The sequence below is a fragment of the Lathyrus oleraceus genome, chromosome 5, assembly GCF_024323335.1.
Source record: "Lathyrus oleraceus cultivar Zhongwan6 chromosome 5, CAAS_Psat_ZW6_1.0, whole genome shotgun sequence".
Taxonomy (NCBI): domain Eukaryota; kingdom Viridiplantae; phylum Streptophyta; class Magnoliopsida; order Fabales; family Fabaceae; genus Lathyrus; species Lathyrus oleraceus.
This window is the reverse complement of record NC_066583.1, coordinates 258741687-258762981: the sequence shown is the minus strand read 5'-3', so window position 1 is coordinate 258762981 and position 21295 is coordinate 258741687. Positions and strand designations below refer to the sequence as shown.

Sequence of the window (21295 nt, the reverse complement as noted above, 5' to 3'; positions counted from 1 at the left end):
TGAAGCTTTTAATATTGGGTTGAGCTTAAACCTATCTTGGTTTTAACACCGGGTTGATCAAGAACCTATGAGACTTTATCACGGGCTGATTTCCATCCTAAACTAAGACTAAATCACATAATCCCAAACCAAAGCTTTTTACGGGTTTCACTTCTAACCCAAACAAATCCCTAAATGGATAATATTCAACCAAGATGTATACAAAAGATTCCCTTGGTGAATTTACATTTCTACCCTTTCCAGAATTACAAATATATCCTCACTCACAAAAGGACTTTTCTCACAAAAGCACTTAGGCTAAAATATTAGTAAGAGAAAGTTAAACAAAAGTTTAGAGAGAGAGAGAGAGAGAGAGAGAGAGAGAGAGAGAGAGAGAGTAAGAGATGAAAGTGTCAAAATACGATTATAGACGGTTTAAAATGGGAACTTAAGACTCTATTTATAGGCATGAGGTTGGCTCAAAAAGAAAATTCAATTAAATGCGTTTTAAGGCAATCAAATAAATCAAAGCATTTTCATAATCGGTTAAATATTTGAAATATAATTGGTTGTAAGTTTATAAGAGGAAATAAAAGATATCTAGTTGTTTCTTTGAATCAAGGCGTTGTCCTAATCACCTGTTACTCTTTTTTGAGCTAATCTAATCGATTAGATAAATGCTCCAATTAATTAGATAAGTCAAAAAAAATTCCTCTTGCAAATTTGACTGCTCCTAGCTCTTCTGGCACAACTTTAAGATATTTTTTAATGTATTTTATTTTGATAAAACATTTTGAAAAATATTTTTGTGTGTGTGCTTTACCAATACTATTTTACGATAAAGTCCTTCTGCCTTACAATTGTTCACTCAATACTAAATTAAGTGTTTTTCCCATTGCTTCAAGACTTTGTCTGATTCTCTTTATTTTGAGACATGCTTGAGTGGTTTGAGATGAGACTTTAGTTGTATTCTTTGTTTGCCATCATTGGATAGTCAAGTCCATCAAATCCTAATAATAAGGTTTGCCTATTTATCCATTTAATCATTCATGCTTGACTTACATTAGTTGTCATCATAAAAGTTGATGTCCTTGTTAAAAGCATATTGCCTGTAAAATATGGTTTCACATTCTCCCAATTTTTGATTATGACAACACATCTCTCAGGGGAGATGGTAAAAGAAATAGTACAAATATATTTGGAGTGATTAAACTCCTTTTGAGTTAGATAGAGAATACATCATACTCCTCCTGAAAGTATACATCTCCCCCTTGGTCAAAATTAAAAAGACGGATAAAGATGCATTTCGAGAAGTAAATATGCATACAAGAAAAAATTAGACATTTAAAAAAACAAAGTACACTCATATTTTTATTAAGAAATTTAAGAGTTACAAAAGAAAATTTTGCGGAATTGAAAATACAAGAAGTGAAGATACTGAAATTATGTTTTGAATATATATATATATATATATATATATATATATATATATATATATATATATATATATATATATATATATATATATATATATATATATATATATATATATATATATATATATATATATATATATATATAGGGGCGTGCATGGTTCAAAATTCAAACCAAATTGAATCAAATATATGAATCAGTTTAATTTTTAAAACCACTTTGACAAAACCGGTTTAATTTTTTAAACCGATTTATGTTTGGATCGATTTGGTTAATAACCGGTTTGCACTAAAAAAAATAGTTTTGTTTGGACCAATTTTAAAATCAAATTTTCCTCAAATTTATTTCGACTAAAACTTAGTTTTCAATCCAACAACTTCTTAACTCTATCAACCGCTTTTGAAATCAATCAATATTCGTTTGCGAAGAAGAAATGCTAAGAATCTGTAAAAGAAAGTTTCAACTTTCAATCTGAAAAATCAATCAATATATATATAACTTAGAGTTGTTTATAATATCTTTCATTATGTTAGATTTTTTTTATGTCACCTATTGAATGTATATTATTGCTTACTTAATATAATAAAATTTACATATGATATTAGGAATCTAAGCTTATTTTCATTGACTTTGTAATACTCTCATATTCATCTCAAAATCGAATGAGATAATTAACTTTAGAATATTCATCTCAAAATCAAATAAGACAATTAATATCACAAAGTTTATCTCAAAATCAAATAAGACAATTAACATCATAATATCCATCTTAAATGAAACAATTAAGTTGGCTATTGTATGTGGTTGAATATGAGTTGTTGGATTAAGTTGGTTGGGATAGAAATTGAGAGCTACGGGCATGAGTCTCTTGTTAAAGGAATGATGGTGATCAGTGTATTTTGATGCACATTCTTCTATATTTATACTTATGTATTTCCATGTTTTAGTTTGGTTATTTTTCCCTTTTAATGTGTTTTTATAATTTATCTTATTTTTACACTTATTTGTTTTTCGCAGTTTATTTTCAACATTAGCAATCTGCACGAATAAATTCATAATTGGAGCTAGGAGTATCGGATCGAGGCGTGCTACCAGTCGTTGGAAAGCTAAGAGAAAGAACTACAAGTTTCATGTTGAAGTCAAAAGCATATTCGGAATAAATAATGGTCGAATAATTTGTTAAAGTCCCGGACTTAATTAAAATAGTAAGTTTGAGCCGATTTTTGTAATTTTCGGGTCGGATCCCATAAGGGCCCGAATTTCCCTTTTATTATATTAGGTCTTCCACTGCTACATGAATCGAGTTCTGAATTTTGATGAGACAATATTGCTTAGAAGATTTCATGGAAAGCTAATTCCCAAAGAGTTGATCTGTTGTATTCGAATTCCACTTGGAGGTTTTTAATAATTTCAGTTTAATTTCGATTTCTTTTCAATTCTTCCTATAAACTTGTTTGCTTAATTCGATTAATTTCGTTTGCTTAATTCGATTGTTTCTTATAGGATAAAGTTGATTAAATTTGATTGTTTGTATGATCCTTAACTATAATCACGTTAGCGTAGCTTTTTCGTTATCGTGTTTGATTAAGTCGCGTTTGCTTAATTCGCGTCTTCTTAAATCCATTTGCTTAATTCGGAAATTAGAAACATACATCATATAATACCAATTTGCACTTGTCGGTGGATATTGTAATCGAATGGGATTGAATCCTCTAGGGAATTGAAATTATAAGAATCGATGATAAGTCGGAAATCGATACAATAGATTGGCTTATTTATCAATTTTGCTTTTACCTTTAATTATCTTCGATTTAAGTTTTGAACCTTTAAAACCCCTTTTTTCCATTCGTTTGGTTATAACATTCAAGAGTCTTTGTGATACGATACTCGAGGTGTCGCTTCCCGTTTACTATATTTTATTACTCGTTTTTGACCCGTGTGCGACATCATATCAAATTGGCGCCGTTGTCGAGGACTCTTGTAGATCTTAACCATTATTATAGTTTAATCATTATTATAGGTTTAGGTGTTATGTTTAACATTTTTTTTGCCCTAACTTTTTTGCGTACGAGTCTTTTTGCGGTTTAGAAAAAAAAATGTTTTTAAGAAAATCATCTCAGATTATTCCGATTATTTGTCGATTTATTAGGAAAAAATCAAGGATCAAAAGCCTCTATTTAGAAACTAAATAATGGACGCCACCCTAAAAAATCGAAATTCCCTATTTTTCTATTTTTTATAATTTATTTTCTGTTTCAGTAGTTTCTGAAAATTTCGCAAAAATTCTCAAAATTCTTAATTGACGTTATTATATTAATTTTTGTGTTTTTGTATTTTTTATATTTTATTTTAATCATTTTTTTCGTATTTCAATTATTTTTACTTAATAGGGACATTGTCGGTATTTTTCTATTTGTTGCTGCATTGCTGAATTAGTTGTGTTTTCTCATTGTTTGTTGATTTTTTTTCTTTTCTATTGAGTTTAACATGGCTAACCAAAGAACCCTCAGAGAACTTGTTGCCCCTGATGTTAATTATAATGCTTTATGTATTGAATTTCCGGTTGTTGTTGTACCTTTCGAATTGAAATATAGTTTAATACACGTGTTGCCAAGGTTTAATGGTTTTGCAGGTGAGGATCCGCATAGGCATCTAAAAGAATTTCAGATTGTGTGTTCTACATCATTGATGCCTCAAGGAATTACTGAAGATCATGTTAATCTTATAGCATTTCCATTCTCACTACAAGGTGCAGCAAAAGATTGGTTATATTATCTTGAGCCAAATTCTATTACAAGTTGGAATAATATGAAGAAAATATTCTTAGAAAGATTTTTCCCTACTTCAAGAGCTTCTTCAATCAGAAAAGAAATATGTGGTATTAGACAGGTTGACATGGAATCATTGGCTGAATATTGGGAGAGATTCAAGCAGTTAGTGTCGAGTTGTCCTCACCACCAGATTTCTGAACAATTACTAATACAATACTTTTATGAGGGATTGCTACCAATGGAAAGAAACATTTTAGATGCTGCTAGTGGTGGAGCACTTGTTGATAAGACTCCAGCTGCTGCCAAATCCTTGATTAAGAAGATATCACTTAACTCCCAACAGTTCACAACAAGGGATAATTTTATGGTCCAAGCAAAAGGTGTGAATGAGATTCAGGTTTCTTCTTCCAACAAAGCTCTAGAAACCAAAATTGATGAACTTACCTCTTTAGTGAAACAATTGACGTTACCCCTTCCACCACCACCACCACCATATAACCCTCCACAAGTAACCACCTTTTCACCTTCTAAACCTTCACTAGAGGAACTTGTCAAGCAAATGGTTGTAAACAGTCTCCAATTTCAGCAACAAACAGATTATAATATTCAGACCTTGCAAACGCAAATTGGACAACTTGCCACTTCAATGAGTGTCATGCAACAAGCTCGAGGATCAAACCAACTACATGCCCAAACAGTAGTTAATCCAAAAGGCTCTAATGTGAGTGCAATTTCCTTGAGATTCGAAAAAGTTACAAAACCAGCCCCAGAAAAAAATAAAAACATTGTTAGTGTAACACCTGAAAATAAACCCGAACCTTCTATTGTTATTGAGGTTGAAAAAAAGTATGTATCACCAATCCTTTTCCCACAAGGAGTACTGAAAAATAAGAAGATTGACGAGGGAAAACATTTTGTTTTTCAAATAGAGTTGGTTTCTGAAGTTGTTGATGAAGCTTATTCTGATTTGTTTTCAGCTGATTTTCCAACTTTATCTGGTTTTGATGATATTTACTCATGTGATGATTGTACTAACACTAACTTTTGTGCTGTATGTGCTGAGATTGATGCTGCATTACAGGGTGATAGTGTAAATGAAGTTGTTTATGTAGCTGAAGCTCTTGACATTCCGGTTGCCCCAAACATACCATCCATTGAACAACCACATTCTATAGAGCCTAAACCACTTCCCAAGAATTCACATTATTCATCAAAGCTTCAACTTAAGCAGAAACATAAGAAGGGAATTTGATGGACATTGGCTGACACTCGTGATATTAGCCCTTCCATATGTATGCATAGGATCTCACTTAAAGATGAAATAAAAGTAGTGAGGCAGCCCCATAATCCTTTGATTCTTGATATTGTGAAAAAGGAGATCACTTTCACGCGCCCATTCAACACTTTTACTTATCAAAGATTCTTCTTTGATCCTGGAATACAATGCGAATGCACTAATCAAAATTTCAAGGTCAATGGACACTACCCAAAGCTACTACATGAGAACCCGACTTTGGAAGAAGAGACTGTAGAAGAACTCTCTTTGGAAAAGGCTGCTTATGCAATCACTTATCCGCCTTGACTCCTCGGGTGTGTTCTTTCCTTTCTCTCGCTCTTATTTTATATTTATGTTCTTTCATTGAGGACAATGTATGTTTTAAGTGTGTGTGTTGGGGGGGGAGAATCGTTTGTTTCGTTTGTTTTTGTTAGTGTTTTGTTTGTTTTCAGTCATAAAAAAAATAAAAAAAATGCATCTTCTTGAAAGTTTTAGGCTATAGACTGACTAATTTGAGATTAGTTTGCGGAGACTGGGGAAAAATTCACAAGATCAGTATCGTCTTAACACCGTAAGTCTCCTGCATATGGAAATTGATTCGAATTCTTATTATGTTTTAGCCTTAAATTCTCATTCTCTGACAGCTCTTGAGTAGTTTATTTCAGCAGTCAGCACCATCTCACACACACTCTACGCAGGGAAACCGATGAATATAAGTGAGTGTTCCAAAAAAGAAAAAAAAGAAAGAAAAGGGAATGCACCTTCTAAGTTTGGTGACCTTCACCTGGTCACTTAACCCAATGGATGTAGAACCTTCAAAAAAAATTGAAAATAAGACTCGTTGTCAGTTGGTTCAGCGGTTTCTGGTGCTGAACTTGGTAGGGCGGATTACAGTCTGATCCCCCGCAACTACAACTAAGTAAGCAAAGGGTTATGCCATGTAAGTACTAGAATCCCGTGCAAAAAGGATCAGAGTCACTAACCGGTCGCCTTGCTATGGGGGTGTGGAGATAACAGGCTTAATGTGATTGCGCCTGAATGAAAAAGAGAAAAAAGAAGGATGAGTAAGTTAGGCTTTAACATAATAACATGATTCGAGTTGATTTGTGTATTCAGGGGGTTTATGACTGCACAATTGTGGATTAGTGTTCCTACGATATCCTTAGTGAAGGAGAATTACGGTCCAAAATGCAGCGGAAATTAAAATTTTCTCCTTTAGAGATCCTTACGAATGGTCATGATCAGTGATAGAATATTTACCTCTTGTGACGGTTGAAACCTTTGGTGCAGATCTCTTGTGACGATCAAATCCTTTGATGCAGATCCACGAAGCGATCACGAACGTTGAACGATGACAACGTCTCTACTCAGTCCACACGAACGGGTTCCTTCAATCTCAATGCTAGCTGGTACGAATGAAGGCTTTGAGTGAGAGAGAGAGAGTGAGAGAAAACAAAAAGAATGCAACCGCAATGAATGCTTCTGCACAAGGGTTCTATTTATAGAACCACTTGTGTGGGCTTCAAGCTAAAAGCCCACTTAAGTGTATTTTGGCCCATATCTTATAATATGCCCAAAATCACTTAAGCCCATGGTACCTTACCATATTTCGTATTCTACTCAAGTACACCGTACCTTACGATGTTCTATAATTCACTTAAGGGCATCGTACCTTACGGTATTCCTTAGTTACTCTATCTCTCATCAATCTGTCCTTTGTGTGTGACCCTGTAGGTTTTCGCGACGTTGGCAATTATATTAAATCATGCGTTTAATATAATAAATAGTGAGCGGTATCTAGCAACACATCACTGCTACCCAAGACACGAAAATGTCATGTGATCTGACAAAACCATCTGTGATAATAATTATGTGTATAATTACCCTTTTGCCCTTATGTCTATATTGAACACAAGGCATAGACCGTGTCATCCTTGTCCAGTTCAATATTGGGCCCATAGACATTTATCCTGTTACGCAAGATGGGCAAATTCCATCTAGGTCACTCATGTCCCTTAGCATGCTTCGTGGAGTACCCATCAACTGTCTTTATGGTTATCCAGTTACGGACAACGTTGGATCAGCAATAAAGCACTCGACTCTACATCTAGGGTCCATAGTGGTTTCAGGTCGAAGAGTGGTATACACCATTATCACCATGAGAACAACTTATGACACTTTGCATAACTTTCTATATAGTATTCTCATAGCGGGTCAATCCGGTATAAATATTACTCTTAATATTCATACCTATGTTTAAGACTTGATAACTCTTTATCCATGATCCATGAGATGTGATCATCAGTCTACAAACATAATAGTCTTAATGCTTTAATGTTATCCCACTTCACACTAAAGCTCGACTACGGATACTTTAAGAATAGTGTCCTTATGTTTAATGTGATCTCATGATTAAGTCATACTTGATACATTAAACAGACTAGCTATTCTAGGGACTTTATTAAACAAACGTAATAAAGAAAAAGCCTTTTATTATTAATAAATAATTCGATACAAATACCAAAAGTATTGGCCTCTAGGGCTTACACCAACACTTAGTGTGCAAGATTAGTACCTATCGATGCAAACTTAACCAAAGAAGACATGTAGCCTATGATGAGTAACTAATGATGTGTTTGTGTTTTCTTTGTTTTATTTTAAATTTTGCTCGGAGTGCAAAAGTTCAAGTGTGGGGGAATTCAATCAGTGCATTTTGATGCACATTCTTCTATATTTATACTTATGCATTTCCATGTTTTAGTTTGGTTATTTTTCCCTTTTAATGTGTTTTTATAATTTATCTTATTTTTGCACTTATTTTTTTTCCGCAGTTTATTTTCAGCATTAGCAGTGTGCACGAAGAAATTCATAACTGGAGCTAGGAGTATCGGATCGAGGTGTGCTACCAGTCGTTTGTAAGATAAGAGAAAGAACTACAAGTTTCATGTTGAAGTCAAAAGCATATTCGGAATAAAGAATGGTCGAATAATTCGTTAAAGTCCGAGACTTAATTAAAATAGTTAGTTTGAGCCGATTTTTGTAATTTTCGGGTCGGATCCCATAAGGGCCCGAATTTCCCTTTTATTATATTAGGTCTTCCACTGCTACATGAATCGAGTTCTGAATTTTGATGAGACAATATTGCTTAGAAGATTTCATGGAGAGCTAATTCTCAAAGAGCTGATCTGTTGTATTCGAATTCCACTTTGAGGTTTTTAATAATTTCAGTTTAATTTCGATTTCTTTTCAATTCTTCCTATAAACTCGTTTGCTTAATTCGATTACTTTCGTTTGCTTAATTCGATTGTTTCTTATAGGATAGAGTTGATTAAATTTGATTGTTCGTATGATCCTTAACTATAATCACGTTAGCGTAGCTTTTTCGTTATCGTGTTTGATTAAGTCGCGTTTGCTTAATTCGCGTCTGCTTAAATCCGTTTGCTTAATTCGGAAATTAGGAACATATATCATATAATACCAATTTGCGCTTGTCAGTGGGTATTGTAATCGAATGGGATTGAATCCTCTAGGGAATTGAAATTATAAGAATCGATGATAAGTCGGAAATCGATACAATAGATTAACTTATTTATCAATTTTGCTTTTACCTTTAATTATCTTCGATGTAAGTTTTGAACCTTTAAAACCCCTTTTTTCCATTCGTTTGGTTATAACATTCAAGAGTCCTTGTGATATGATACTCAAGGTGTCGCTTCCCGTTTACTACATTCAAGAGTCCTTATTATCTCAAAATCAAATAAGACAATTAACATCATAATATCCATCTTAAATGAAACAATTAAGTTGGCTACTGTATGTGGTTGAATATGAGTTGTTGGATTAAGTTGGTTGGGATAGAAATTGAGAGTTACATGCATGAGTCTCTTGTTAAAGGAAGGACGGGATATATTGTTGAGATGAAATAGAACCGTGTTCATTGGTGTCATTAAGAAATTGACTCGTATATGCATAGGTAAATGATGTTGATTTAGACTAAATCATATACTCTCGATTTGGCTTAACTTTTTCATCCATTATTGTGCCTCTCAAAACAAATATGTGTGAGCTCTTCCCCTCATCTTGCTCGTCTTTGTTCAACATTAGATGATTTAGTTTTCACGACTTGACATTAGTGATTTTATGATTTTTTAAAGGAATTTTGGTGGACCGGGTATCTCTTATCGGTAGTCAAATTAAAGTTTGACCTTGTTCATTTGATTCATTTCAGCAATATAGCAGTATATCAAATGAGTAGTTGCACTCCAAATCAATCTATCATTATAGTCACTTGATATATAATCAAGATAAGACCTCCATTGATACATAAAATATATAATACTTTTTAATGTATGAAATTTGAGTAAAAAATAATTCAGACATAATTAGGTGGGTTATTTAGATATCATCCTTTTGCAACATCTTTTAGCATAAAAAAAGATAATGAAATGTATATGAGAAATATGTTAAAAATAAAGAGGCATGTAATATAGTGCATACAAAATTTCAATTTGACATAATGAAAAATTTATAGTTTAGACCAAGCAAATGCATTACATACCCTTAATTCCTATTTGAATGACTCTATATATGGGACCTATAAAGCGTATCTAAACAAGCTCACCGCCAACTATACCGACTCGCCTCATAAAAATTTATAATTAATGGTAGCCAACAACCATGGGTGTTATTATTTAATTTGTACGACATTATTAGTTGATTGATTATGAGTAGCGTGTAAATCCTGGCATGATGTATTATATCATCTTGGGATCATGAGATTATTTCTTATAATACTTTCAAGTCATTTTAACAACACATTTTCCCCTTTAATTGATTTCTTAGTGGGGATATTCATATATGATTCATCTGCATATTAAGATCCATTTCACTACATTCATTCATATCACTATCGCCTACGCGTGGATCCAAAAACATACTTACATCTTTCAATGTTATTATACATTCATCAGTTGAAAAATAAAATATATGTATTTCAGATCCCTATCTCTCTAGTAATGTTACAATAAATATCGAGTATATGGTAAGACTATCAAGATTTATGACATATGAAAAACGTACAAGAAAGCGTGGATTGTAAAGAACAAGGTAATCACATATATCTACGAGAATGGAGAGACCTCATACAATAACATTCTACGATGGTTGTTGGTCATGAAAATATTTCTTCATCGTACTATAATATAACCGAAGATACTTCTTGCATATTCGGATGAGGGAACACAATTGGGTGGTGCCAAAATCTTCAACTGTTTATTTTATGCATTCCAAATGTGTATAATTGATTTTGTATACTGCAAATATGTCCTTCTAACTGATGAAACATGGTTGTAAGATAAGTATAGAGGGATGTTGTTAATGGACGTTTAACAAGATAGGAACGACAACATTTTCCAATAGCTTTAAGATTGGTTGAAGGTGAGACAAGTGGTGCTTGAAATTTCTTTTTAAAAAAATTTAAAACGCGTGTCACACCCCATATGACATACACGAATCTATAAATAGTGTATATAAAAATTATGGAATGACTGAAAATTATCCTCCATCTGCATATGTGTACTATATCAGGAATATTGCACAGAATTTCATGCGTGAGATCAAAGACAAAGAACATCACAACAAAATTGTCAATCTGGTTATACTTTTATTTATCCTTACTACTATACTTTCGACTAATATATTTATGTTGGATATACATGATATGCGTTGAATGAGCCTACATTATAATATTATCGCAAGACAAACATTCAGGGTTTAAGGTGGGTTAATGATATTCCTAGAGAAAAGTGGACATGCACGTATAACAGAAATCGACAAACGACCTTATTGAGTCAATGAACCCAATGCTTAAGTCTAGATACAACCTACCTATAAGAGCTTTGGTAAAATTAACATACTATTGGTTTGTATCACTGTTTGAGTAACAAGGACATGATTGAACGAAAATGTTGGCTTTGGGACAAGTATACATGTAGAATTGTAATAAAGACATTACAAAAGAAGTGTTAAAATCCAAGACTCACAATGTCATGACATTTGACCGTCAGGGATTATATCTTACGGTCCATGGAAATGTGAACCATAACGAGGGACAATCAATCAGACATTTCAACATCTCCAAAGACAGAAGATTGACAGTGAGAAATTTTAAACTTCCCATGTGTCTTGCTCACATGTTATTGCAACATGTTCTAGTATTCGTCAAGACTACTCTGTACAAGGAAAGGTTGCTCGGTGTTTTTCATGAAGACTATTGATTTCACTATGAATGGGATACTCTTTGTCAAAATGAGTCCATGCGAAAGAAAAAAGAAAGGTCGCCCATACCGAAATGGATAAAGTTAAGAAATAGAAAAGAAAATGTGAGATTTGTCGTTGAATCGATCATAACCACAAAAATTACTCAAACAATATAGACAAGTCTAATTAAGTATGTTTAATTTTTTTAACAGTTTCATCTTATAATAAAATAATTATTGATTAATCAAATGTCATTTTTTTCTAATATGGAAGTACGAATTATATTTAAAATAAATACAGGAACATCAATATAAAATCAAAATACTTCTTACATAATTTATTGAGAAAATTATAAGTCTCAAATTGGTTAGACATAAAATTTTTAAAATAATTTATATAAAGTGAAATCCATCACCTTTTAAATCAATTTTATAAAAATAAATTAGATAAAAAAATATTGAGTAAAAGAGAGTGTATAAAATTTTTTAAATTAGATCAAACTCTAATATAAGTATTACACCGCCACAAACAAGCGACATTCTACTCCTTTAGCAACTTCTCTATGTGTATCAAGCATACATACATGATACACATGTTACATCTAAATCATTTTCAACAAATTCTCAATCATATAGAATAATATCATTTGCGGTATCATCCTTCACTAATATGTATCAACAACAAAATTTTAATTTTCTTACCTTACTATTATGATCACCTAATCTTTTCTCAAATTGTATCCATGCTTTTATTATGAATAAAACAGGTTAAGTTTATCTTCTTTATTAGTAGTAATTTAATTTATAATATTGTGCCCCAAAATATGATCTGATCCCCATACATATTATGCATCACTACACATGAATTATCAAAATTACTACTCCTATGTTGCAGCTTTTCACTTCCCAACACACAACTAAATTTCCATTACATAGACTATATGCTAGATAGTCTATCTATAAAGTGGCTAAAATTTTCATCAGTATCCAACATGCTAATTCTTACATATTTTGGGCTAACCCCAAAGTGTCTTCCACTTCTGGTTAAGATCTTGTGTTCTCTAAGAAAGCTTTCACAGTCTTCCACATTTCCCTCACACTTCAACCACACAAAAGCTGCAAAATATATCATAACATACATAAACACTCCTACAAGAAATCCACATCAAAATCTTCAATTAAAGTATAGTTTATATAGTACTATATAGTATATACCTGGTTGAGGTTCCAACACCTGATTGAAAAAGTTACAGAAAGCAGGAGAAAATTGAGGCAAACTGAACAATTCACCACGGTTCACCACTTCTCTTAGCTGTTTCCACCTGTTTGTCATGAGCTTCTGGCTGAACTTGAAGAATGAGTCACCCTCTTGAGAGTTTTCTTGTTCACAGCTATCAGAAACCGCGCTTAAAATCTTAGCAGCCCTGAGCTGTGAATCTTTTGAGACTCCTATTGAGTTTAGCTCTATGAACTTGGTCATTTTCTTTGCTACTTCTTTGTCTTTCACAAGAGCCCACCTAGAAGTACAAAGTGGAAGCATTCTTTTACTTTTCCAGTTTATTATAAATAGTTACGGTTCTAAGGAGTTATATTATATCTAACTTACCCTATGCGCGTTCCTGCATGACCGGTGATTTTTGAGAGAGTAAAAAGGCTTAGATCATTATCCGCAGGAGATGTCATAGGAGTGTATTGCGGCCAGTAATATGCAAGGTCGTGAATCAGAAGTCCCTCGCTACGGTTAACCTTAGAGGTCCTCACATGTCCATCAGGATTATTCGGAGAAGTTACCAGTTCAATGTAGGGACCATCCTTCTCATAAGTTTCTGCATCACCTCCCCATTTGTATAGCCCGGATTTCAGATAATCCGTCATTGTAGGGTATGACTGCAATAGTATTAATTAATTAGATACATTAAGATACACCAGACACGACACGAATACTGACATTGTCATGAATAATAATTTGAAAAAAATGAATAAATTGAATGTATCAGGTATGTTGATGTCGTGTCAATGTCACACTGCGTATCAAACACCAAACATGTCAGAGATTATTGTCAGTTTAAAGCATGTGACCCTTCAACAAAAGATGCAACAACTATACGTGCAAAAGTAGTACTACTACATAATTGGAGACAGAAACAAAATAAGATGGTAGGAATACATTGAATGTGATAATTAACTAATGTCCATTTAAGAAGAATCTCACATGGCCTAAAAATAGACAAGAGAATCAATCCATGTATTCATTGTCATAACAATTAAATAAATGTTGATGAACCATATACAACATGCATAATAACCAAGAAAAAGAAAAGGGTACTGACAGAATAGTAGGGTGCGGCACAGACAACGTTGATTGGTTGAGCTGCATGAGATGAAGAGAGAGCATATAGTGCAGCAAGATAAAGTTGAGAGGAACCTGTCCCTACAACAACGTAACGTCCTCCAGTTACTGCATTCCCGACCACTCTGTGCAACCTCATTACCTCATTTGCAAACTCAGGTTCAAGAAACCAGCATATGTTGGACACATCTGTAAAATAGCTCATGGATTGCCATCCTCTTATTATTATATTTGTCTTGTCACCACTTTGTCTCCAATATTTCCCATACACTGTCGGATTGCCACTGCATTTTGTTCAAGTCAACTTATCACAACTCATAAACTATAATTTTAAATTCAACCAGAACCATCTCAAGTTTTTGAATGTACCGTACAAAATTTAATCATGACAAAACAAATAGAGATTATATTTAATCACGGTTTAATCTAACAAATAGTATTTATTAAGACCTATTTAATTACAGATAAATTTTAAATTATGTGGAATAGTCTGTATTACACACTTTCAAAACGATTCTGGATTCACGAAATTTCCTTGACCCTTGTAGTGTCAAAAATCACCTAGTTCTGTCACCAAATCTTAGTTAATAAAGGACTAATAATTATTTTTGGATCGGTTTCGATTAGTTAAAGGAGCAATGAACATGTCTAAGAAGGTGAGTATTTAATAAGGGGGTACATCTACATGTGTCAGGTTATGGGAAATAAAAGAAAAAGAAAAAATTCAAGTGTCCACATACATGATGCAAAGAATGAAATTAAGATGTGTATAATGTATAATGTATAATGCATTGACAATTATGTGATTCAGATCAATGGAGAAAGGTAATACGACAAAAGACGTTGGAGGTGGAGTTCCATTTATGTAGGACCCAAATGAAGTGATTAATTATAGATTCATATTCCATAACCATATGGAAATGGAGAAAATTGAATAATTAAAGGGAACATAAAAAGGTTATACGGTTGAATGATGTATAATTTGTGCGGCCAAAAGTACTCTAAAATAGAAAGAAAGAAAAAAAGTTATAAAAATGTAATGTCACTCAAACACACCCACAAAAGACAGTTTCATATGATAGGATCATGAAAGGGTATATCTTAGTTCATGCAGTCTCACTTATTTGTATTTAAAATTTGAAAATATAGTTATAAAATTATAAAATAATAAAAATAATAATTTAAGTGGAGATTAAAAGGTTGGCCTAATAAGGTATAGGATGATTTTGGTATAGAAAATGTCAAGTGAGGAGCCGTTGATAGTGGTGGTGTAGTGGTGCTACCTAATGTGACTACCCTATAGAGTGCTACCTCCAAAATTGGTGGCTTGGACCTATATCTAGCCTACTTAGCTTATGTTTGATAAATTTAAAAATCACAATGGGACCGCTAATACATGTAGCTTCAGTAAAACTTACGGTGCAGAGAATATAAAAGAGAATATAAACGCAGAGAATATAAACGAAGGATAGTGATGACTTGCATTGATATTAAATTAATATATACGTATATTATCGTTAATTACATTGACGCATTTTCTTATGTGTTAAAATGTTAGAAAATATGAAAAAATAAATTATTTTGAATATATATTTAAAAAATAATTATTTGAATAAAAATTTATATCGACTATGTTTAAGAAATTTAAGAGTGAAGGATGCAACATTAACATCCACATTATACTTAAAGGTTTAGTACAACAAATGAACTTAGTTTAAATTTCATACAAAATATTTTACTTTTGAGGATATTACAAAATAGGTAGTGACCTTAGGAAGACTTATTCCAACACTATTTTTTCTAAAACTCACTATTTTATTTCAGGAGATATATGTAAATCCCATTGATTTATTTGAGATTAGTAAGATATACATATATTTTATTCAATAAAAAATAATTATTAAAAGTATGATATTAAAGTGATTTTTTTTTAGTAATAGATTGTTAATAAAATGATATTATATTTATACATTTATCGAATAGTAAACTCTAAACCTTCATTTTTTGCTCAACTATTATTTCAAAATAGCTAAGATAATCTTTTTACTCTGACTATTGTTAACCCATAGTCTATTTATGATCATATATTTCTTCAAAGTTACTCTATTAAACTCTACAAATGAGAATGAGGTAATATTTTGACTAACCATGTTTGTTGGTTGGAATGACGTATTAAGTTTTATAAATTTAATTAGTTTGAATTGAATTAAAAATTTATTTTTTTATATTAAACTCGAATCATTTTTTACATTAATCAGATCTTTTTATTAGCTTGATTTAGGTTGGATAATTTAATGTATAATATTATCATTATTTTAAAAAGCTTTTAATAGGTAAATCGTATGGAGTTTTTGGGTTTCATTTATATTTTTTTTTAATTCACTTTTAACTCTAATCAATTCTATAAAATTAAGTTTCTTTACCAGAGAACTAAATATAAATATAATTATTTTTTAAAATTAAGAATATATATATATATATATATATATATATATATATATATATATATATATATATATATATATATATATATATATATATTTATTTATTTATTTTTCTGAAAAAATAAAAATAATTTAAACAACAATAATTATCTATTTGATAATTTTTGAATTCACTTAAAAATATTTATTTTGAAATTATTATGAATATTGTTTTTAAAAACATAGAAATTAAGTAATTATAATAATTGATTAAAATTTTATACGTATCATTTTAAATATTATTTAAACAAATATGCAAGTTTCTAAATTAAAAAAAAAGTAACAGTATGAAAAAAAAGTAAAAAGTGATTTGAAGAGTTGAAAAACATAAAAGTTGACAGTAATTTAAAAATAAGATTTTTAAATTGAGCATGCAGAAGAAATAATAATGAAACAAAATTTTGATACTATTTGTGTTGTGACGAGAAATGCACGTTAAAGACAATGACTTATCCCTGTCTATTCTTGAAACTAGAGCAGAGAAGCCTGAAACTCCTGTCCTGTCCTAGCTACCCAAACAGAGACACTACCAGTAATATTCCCTTTGGCTCAATCATAATTATCAATACTTTATGGATCATAACAACAAAAAAAACTATGAATATTGCTTTTAGTTTCTCAAGCAGTAAGGTCTAAGAACATAACATTAATATAGTAATCATAATTAAAACATTAAGAGAAGAAAATAATGAATGTTATGTTAAACTTACTGATCCAGGTTGATTATTCTGTTGCTGCGTGCTTTACCGTCTGTGCATGTAGAATTTGCCAAAGATGAAGTGGATGAGGACATAACAACACGTGATTTGATGATATTACTATGTGTTTTTGTGTCAAAATCTGTTTCATTTTTTATACAAGACATGTTGTGTCCTTGTTCACCTTCATAGAGCATTCGCAGTATGAAGCTCACATTCAAAGCGAGTGATAATGCTAAAAAGTGTTTCGTAGAGAATACTGCTGTGCTAGGAATCTTGGCCATGTCCTGTCAAATGAAAAACAGAGCAAAAGGAAAGATGAATTATTGAGAAAGAAAGAAAGAAAAAAGAGAGGGAGAGTCTCGTTCGTGAATGCTTTTGGCCTCTACTATATTGCTTTCTTTCATTGCATTATGCTAATTTATAAAGTTGTGTTTGGGGTGGACCATTTGGGAGGCTATAGAAGCATCTTGGGATTACAAAATTGTTTAATTTTTATATTTTAGGATTTTAAATTCTTACTTTCCTATATTTAAAGGTGTTTTTAACTTTAATCTTTACTTATTATAAATTTTTTAATTAGGTAAACTAGTGTTCTTGAAAAAAATATATATATAATTGACTTTACATTTTACACATTTTTTTTAAATGATGTGACGTCCACGTGACACAAGTCAGAATGTCATGTCGGCGTTACTTCCTTTAAAATGATTTTGTATAAGAAGATAAAGATAGATGGATGGATGGATAAAGAGAACCATAAATATAAAGAGAGATATAGATAGATAGAGAGGTTGTAATTATTTTTTATTGAATTGAAGATTCTGTTACAATGAAAAGATCTCTAACAAATTAAAAATTCATCTTTTACTTATACACACATTCAAAATTAAATGAAATTCAAATTAAACCCTAATTCAACTTAAATGCAACTGGATTATATCTAACATCATCCCTTAATTCATATTCAACTAATCAAAATCAACAACACCAATTACATTCTTTAACTGGATAAAGTGTTCAGTCTTAATAGTCTTAGTCAGAACATTTGTTAGCTGTTTTTAAGTGCTACAATACACAACTTCAAGCATCTCATTCTGAACCTGGTTTCACATAAAATGAAATTTTGTGTCAATGTGCTTGCTACTTTCATGCAGCACTAGATTCTTGACAAGGCTTATAGTTGATTTGTTGTCAATCATCAACTTCATAGGATTGTTCACCTTGATCTTCAGATCCTGAAGTAAGTTCAGAATCCATACAACTTGACAAGTGGTCAAAGCACATGCAATATACTTAGCTTCACACGTTAACAATGCAACCACTGGTTGCTTCTTGGAGCACCAAAAAATGGAATTTCTCAGATATTTAATGAAATATCCATAAGTACTTCTTTTGTCAACTTTATCTCCACACCAATCAGAGTCTGAATAGCACATCAGCTCTGAATTGGATTCAACACCAGAAGAGAACAAAACTCCATACTTCAGAGTCCCCTTAATATATCTCAGTATCTTGATAGCAACTTAGTGATGTGATCACTTTGGTTTGTATATAAACCTACTCACCAATCCAACTGCATAGAAAATGTCAGATCTGGTATTGCAGAGATATCTCAATGAGTCTACCAACTATTTAAAAATTGTAGCATCTACATCATCACCCTCAGCATCAGAATCCAACTTGTGATTTATTTCAAGAGGTGTGATTGCAGACTTGCAATTCATCAACTCAAATCTATTCAGAAGCTCAAGTTTATACTTCAGTTGATGCAAGATGATACCTTTACCATAGTACATAATATTCATCCCTAAAAAAATGTCATATTTCCTAGATCAGTCATCTCAAACTCATTCATCAGCACCTTTTTGAACTTAGCTATCTCATATGAACAACTCACTATTAGTAATACGTCATCAACATAGAGACACACCAAAATCATATTGCTATCAGATGTATGCTGAACATAAACACCATACTCCATCTCACATTTTCTGAATCCTTGAAGCTTGAAAAAGGAATCAATTTTCAAATTCCAAGCTCTAGGAGCTTATTTCAGTCTAGAGAAGGCTTTATGCAACTTGTACACCATCCATTCCTGATTCTTTTTCACAAATCTAGGAGGTTGTGACACATAAACTTTCTCTCATAAATAACCATTCATAAATGAAAAATTCACATTTAAATAATTAGAGGTCAATTCCTATTAGCAGTTATAGCAATCACCAATCTGATTGTTTCTTGTCTAACTACATGAGCATACACCTCAAAGTAATCTAGTCGAGTTTTCTGTAGAAATCCTCTAGCTACTAACCTTGTTTTGTATTTTCCAATTGATCCATATGGATTTAGTTTCACCTTGCAAACCCATCAGAGGCTGATGGATTTCTTGTTCTTTGGAAGCTCAGTCAACTCCTAAGTCTTGTTTCTTTCTATAGCCTCAAGTTCTTCTTTCATGGCCTTCAGCCACACTTTCTTATTTAGAGTTTCTTTTGTACTAACTGGTTCAAAGTTTAACAATATGGCATACTGGATAAATTCCCCTTCAGAGTTTATCTTAGTATCTTACAACATGTTAAACTCTACAAATCTTCTTGGTATTTGTATGATTCTTTATGGCCTATGAACTTACTCATAATCTTCTTTAGATGTTTGACTACCTTCAGATTCTGGACCATCTTCAGAGGCATGATTACCACCAAAGTCTAGATCATCATCAAAATCTGGGTCAGAATCAGATTCACCATAAGAGTCAAATTCGTCTTCAAAAAGGGTGTGAGGGAGCTTCTTCTCCTTCAGCATTCTCCACTTCTCAAAAGTAACAATATACTTTATCTTCTTAGTTGGACACCTGTTGAGCACATATGTTATAGTGACAACACCTTCTCCCTATAAGGTGTGAGGGAGCTTCTTCTCCTTCAGCATGCTCCTTGTCATATCAAGCAAAGTTCTATTTCTTCTTTCAGCAAAACTATTGTGTTGAGTGTATGGAGCAGTAACCTCATGCTCAATTCCATTCTCCTCACAGAACCTTATGAAATCTATAGAGTTGTACTTACCTCCACCATCAGTTTTAAGAATTTTCAACTTCTTATCACTCTGTTTTTCATCCTTCACCTTGAACTTCTAAAACTGAGCAAACATCTCATGCTTAAACTTGATGAGTGTTACACATGTAATTCTTGTGAAATAATCCACAAATGACACAAAGTACTTGTTTCCTCCAAGTGAAGGTACTTCAAATGGTTCACATACATCATAACGCACCACTCTTAAAACATATTTTGCTCTTGGAGGCACTTCTGATGCAAATGGAAGTCTAGGTTTTTTACCTTTCATGCATATCTCACATGACTTCTTAGGCTTCACAATATTAGTAATGACATGTATCGACTTCTTAGAACTCATATGCCCTAAGCTTATGATGTTCATATGCTCTAATTTATTATGTCATAACTCACTATTACCTTTAGCACCTTCTGCACTAAGGCATTTAGTTTTAGTTGTTTCCACATTCACCTTGAATGTTCTGTTTCTTCCCTGTTCATACTGCATAATCAGCTTCTGATCAGAATCATACAACTTTAAGAGATTGTTCTTCATGGTAACTGAGAAACCTTTCTCAATTAGCTGACCTACACTCATCATATTTCTTTTCATGCCAGGAACATACCAAACATCCTTAATTAGAACAATTTTTCCATTCTTCACTCTGACCTTGACATTTCCTATTCATTCAACATTTAAATACTTATCATCATCACTTCTGAATTTTGTCCTCTTTCTAGAGTCAAAATTAAGCAGCCATTGTTTATTTTCAGTTAGGTGATTTAAGCAGTCAGTGTCCATATACCACCAGTCTACTAAATATCCATCATAATATTCAAACACCATTAATAGCACAGGTTCATCATCAGACTTTCCTCTGTCTATGTTTGCTTCTTCTGATTTCCTTTCCTTGTTTGACCAACAGTCAGCAACAAAGTGACCAAACTTCTTGCAACAGTAACATTGAACCTTCTTCTTGTCAAACTTCTCTTTTCCATT

The 21295-nt window shown here is 32.2% G+C and overlaps 1 protein-coding gene across 1 annotated transcript; it reads right to left on the bottom strand.

Moving 5' to 3' along the window:
• Nucleotides 1–12476: 12476 nt before the first annotated feature.
• LOC127083677 (tryptophan aminotransferase-related protein 2) lies at nucleotides 12477–17667 on the bottom strand. Its single transcript, XM_051024012.1, has 5 exons — nucleotides 17261–17667; nucleotides 14048–14351; nucleotides 13324–13604; nucleotides 12933–13234; nucleotides 12477–12833 (listed from the first exon to the last, which is right to left on the bottom strand). Exons 1-5 carry the CDS (start codon nucleotides 17530–17532, stop codon nucleotides 12655–12657), a joined length of 1338 nt encoding a protein of 445 aa, XP_050879969.1. The 5' UTR covers nucleotides 17533–17667; the 3' UTR covers nucleotides 12477–12654.
• Nucleotides 17668–21295: the final 3628 nt, after the last annotated feature.

Coding starts and splice junctions, on each gene's coding strand:
- LOC127083677 (XM_051024012.1), bottom strand. CDS start 17,532: ATGGCCAAGATTCCTAGCACAGCAGTATTCTCTACGAAACACTTTTTA. Junction 13,235..13,323: donor CATGCAGGAACGCGCATAGG/GTAAGTTAGATA, acceptor TTGTACTTCTAG/GTGGGCTCTTGTGAAAGACA. Junction 12,834..12,932: donor GGTGTTGGAACCTCAACCAG/GTATATACTATA, acceptor TATATTTTGCAG/CTTTTGTGTGGTTGAAGTGT.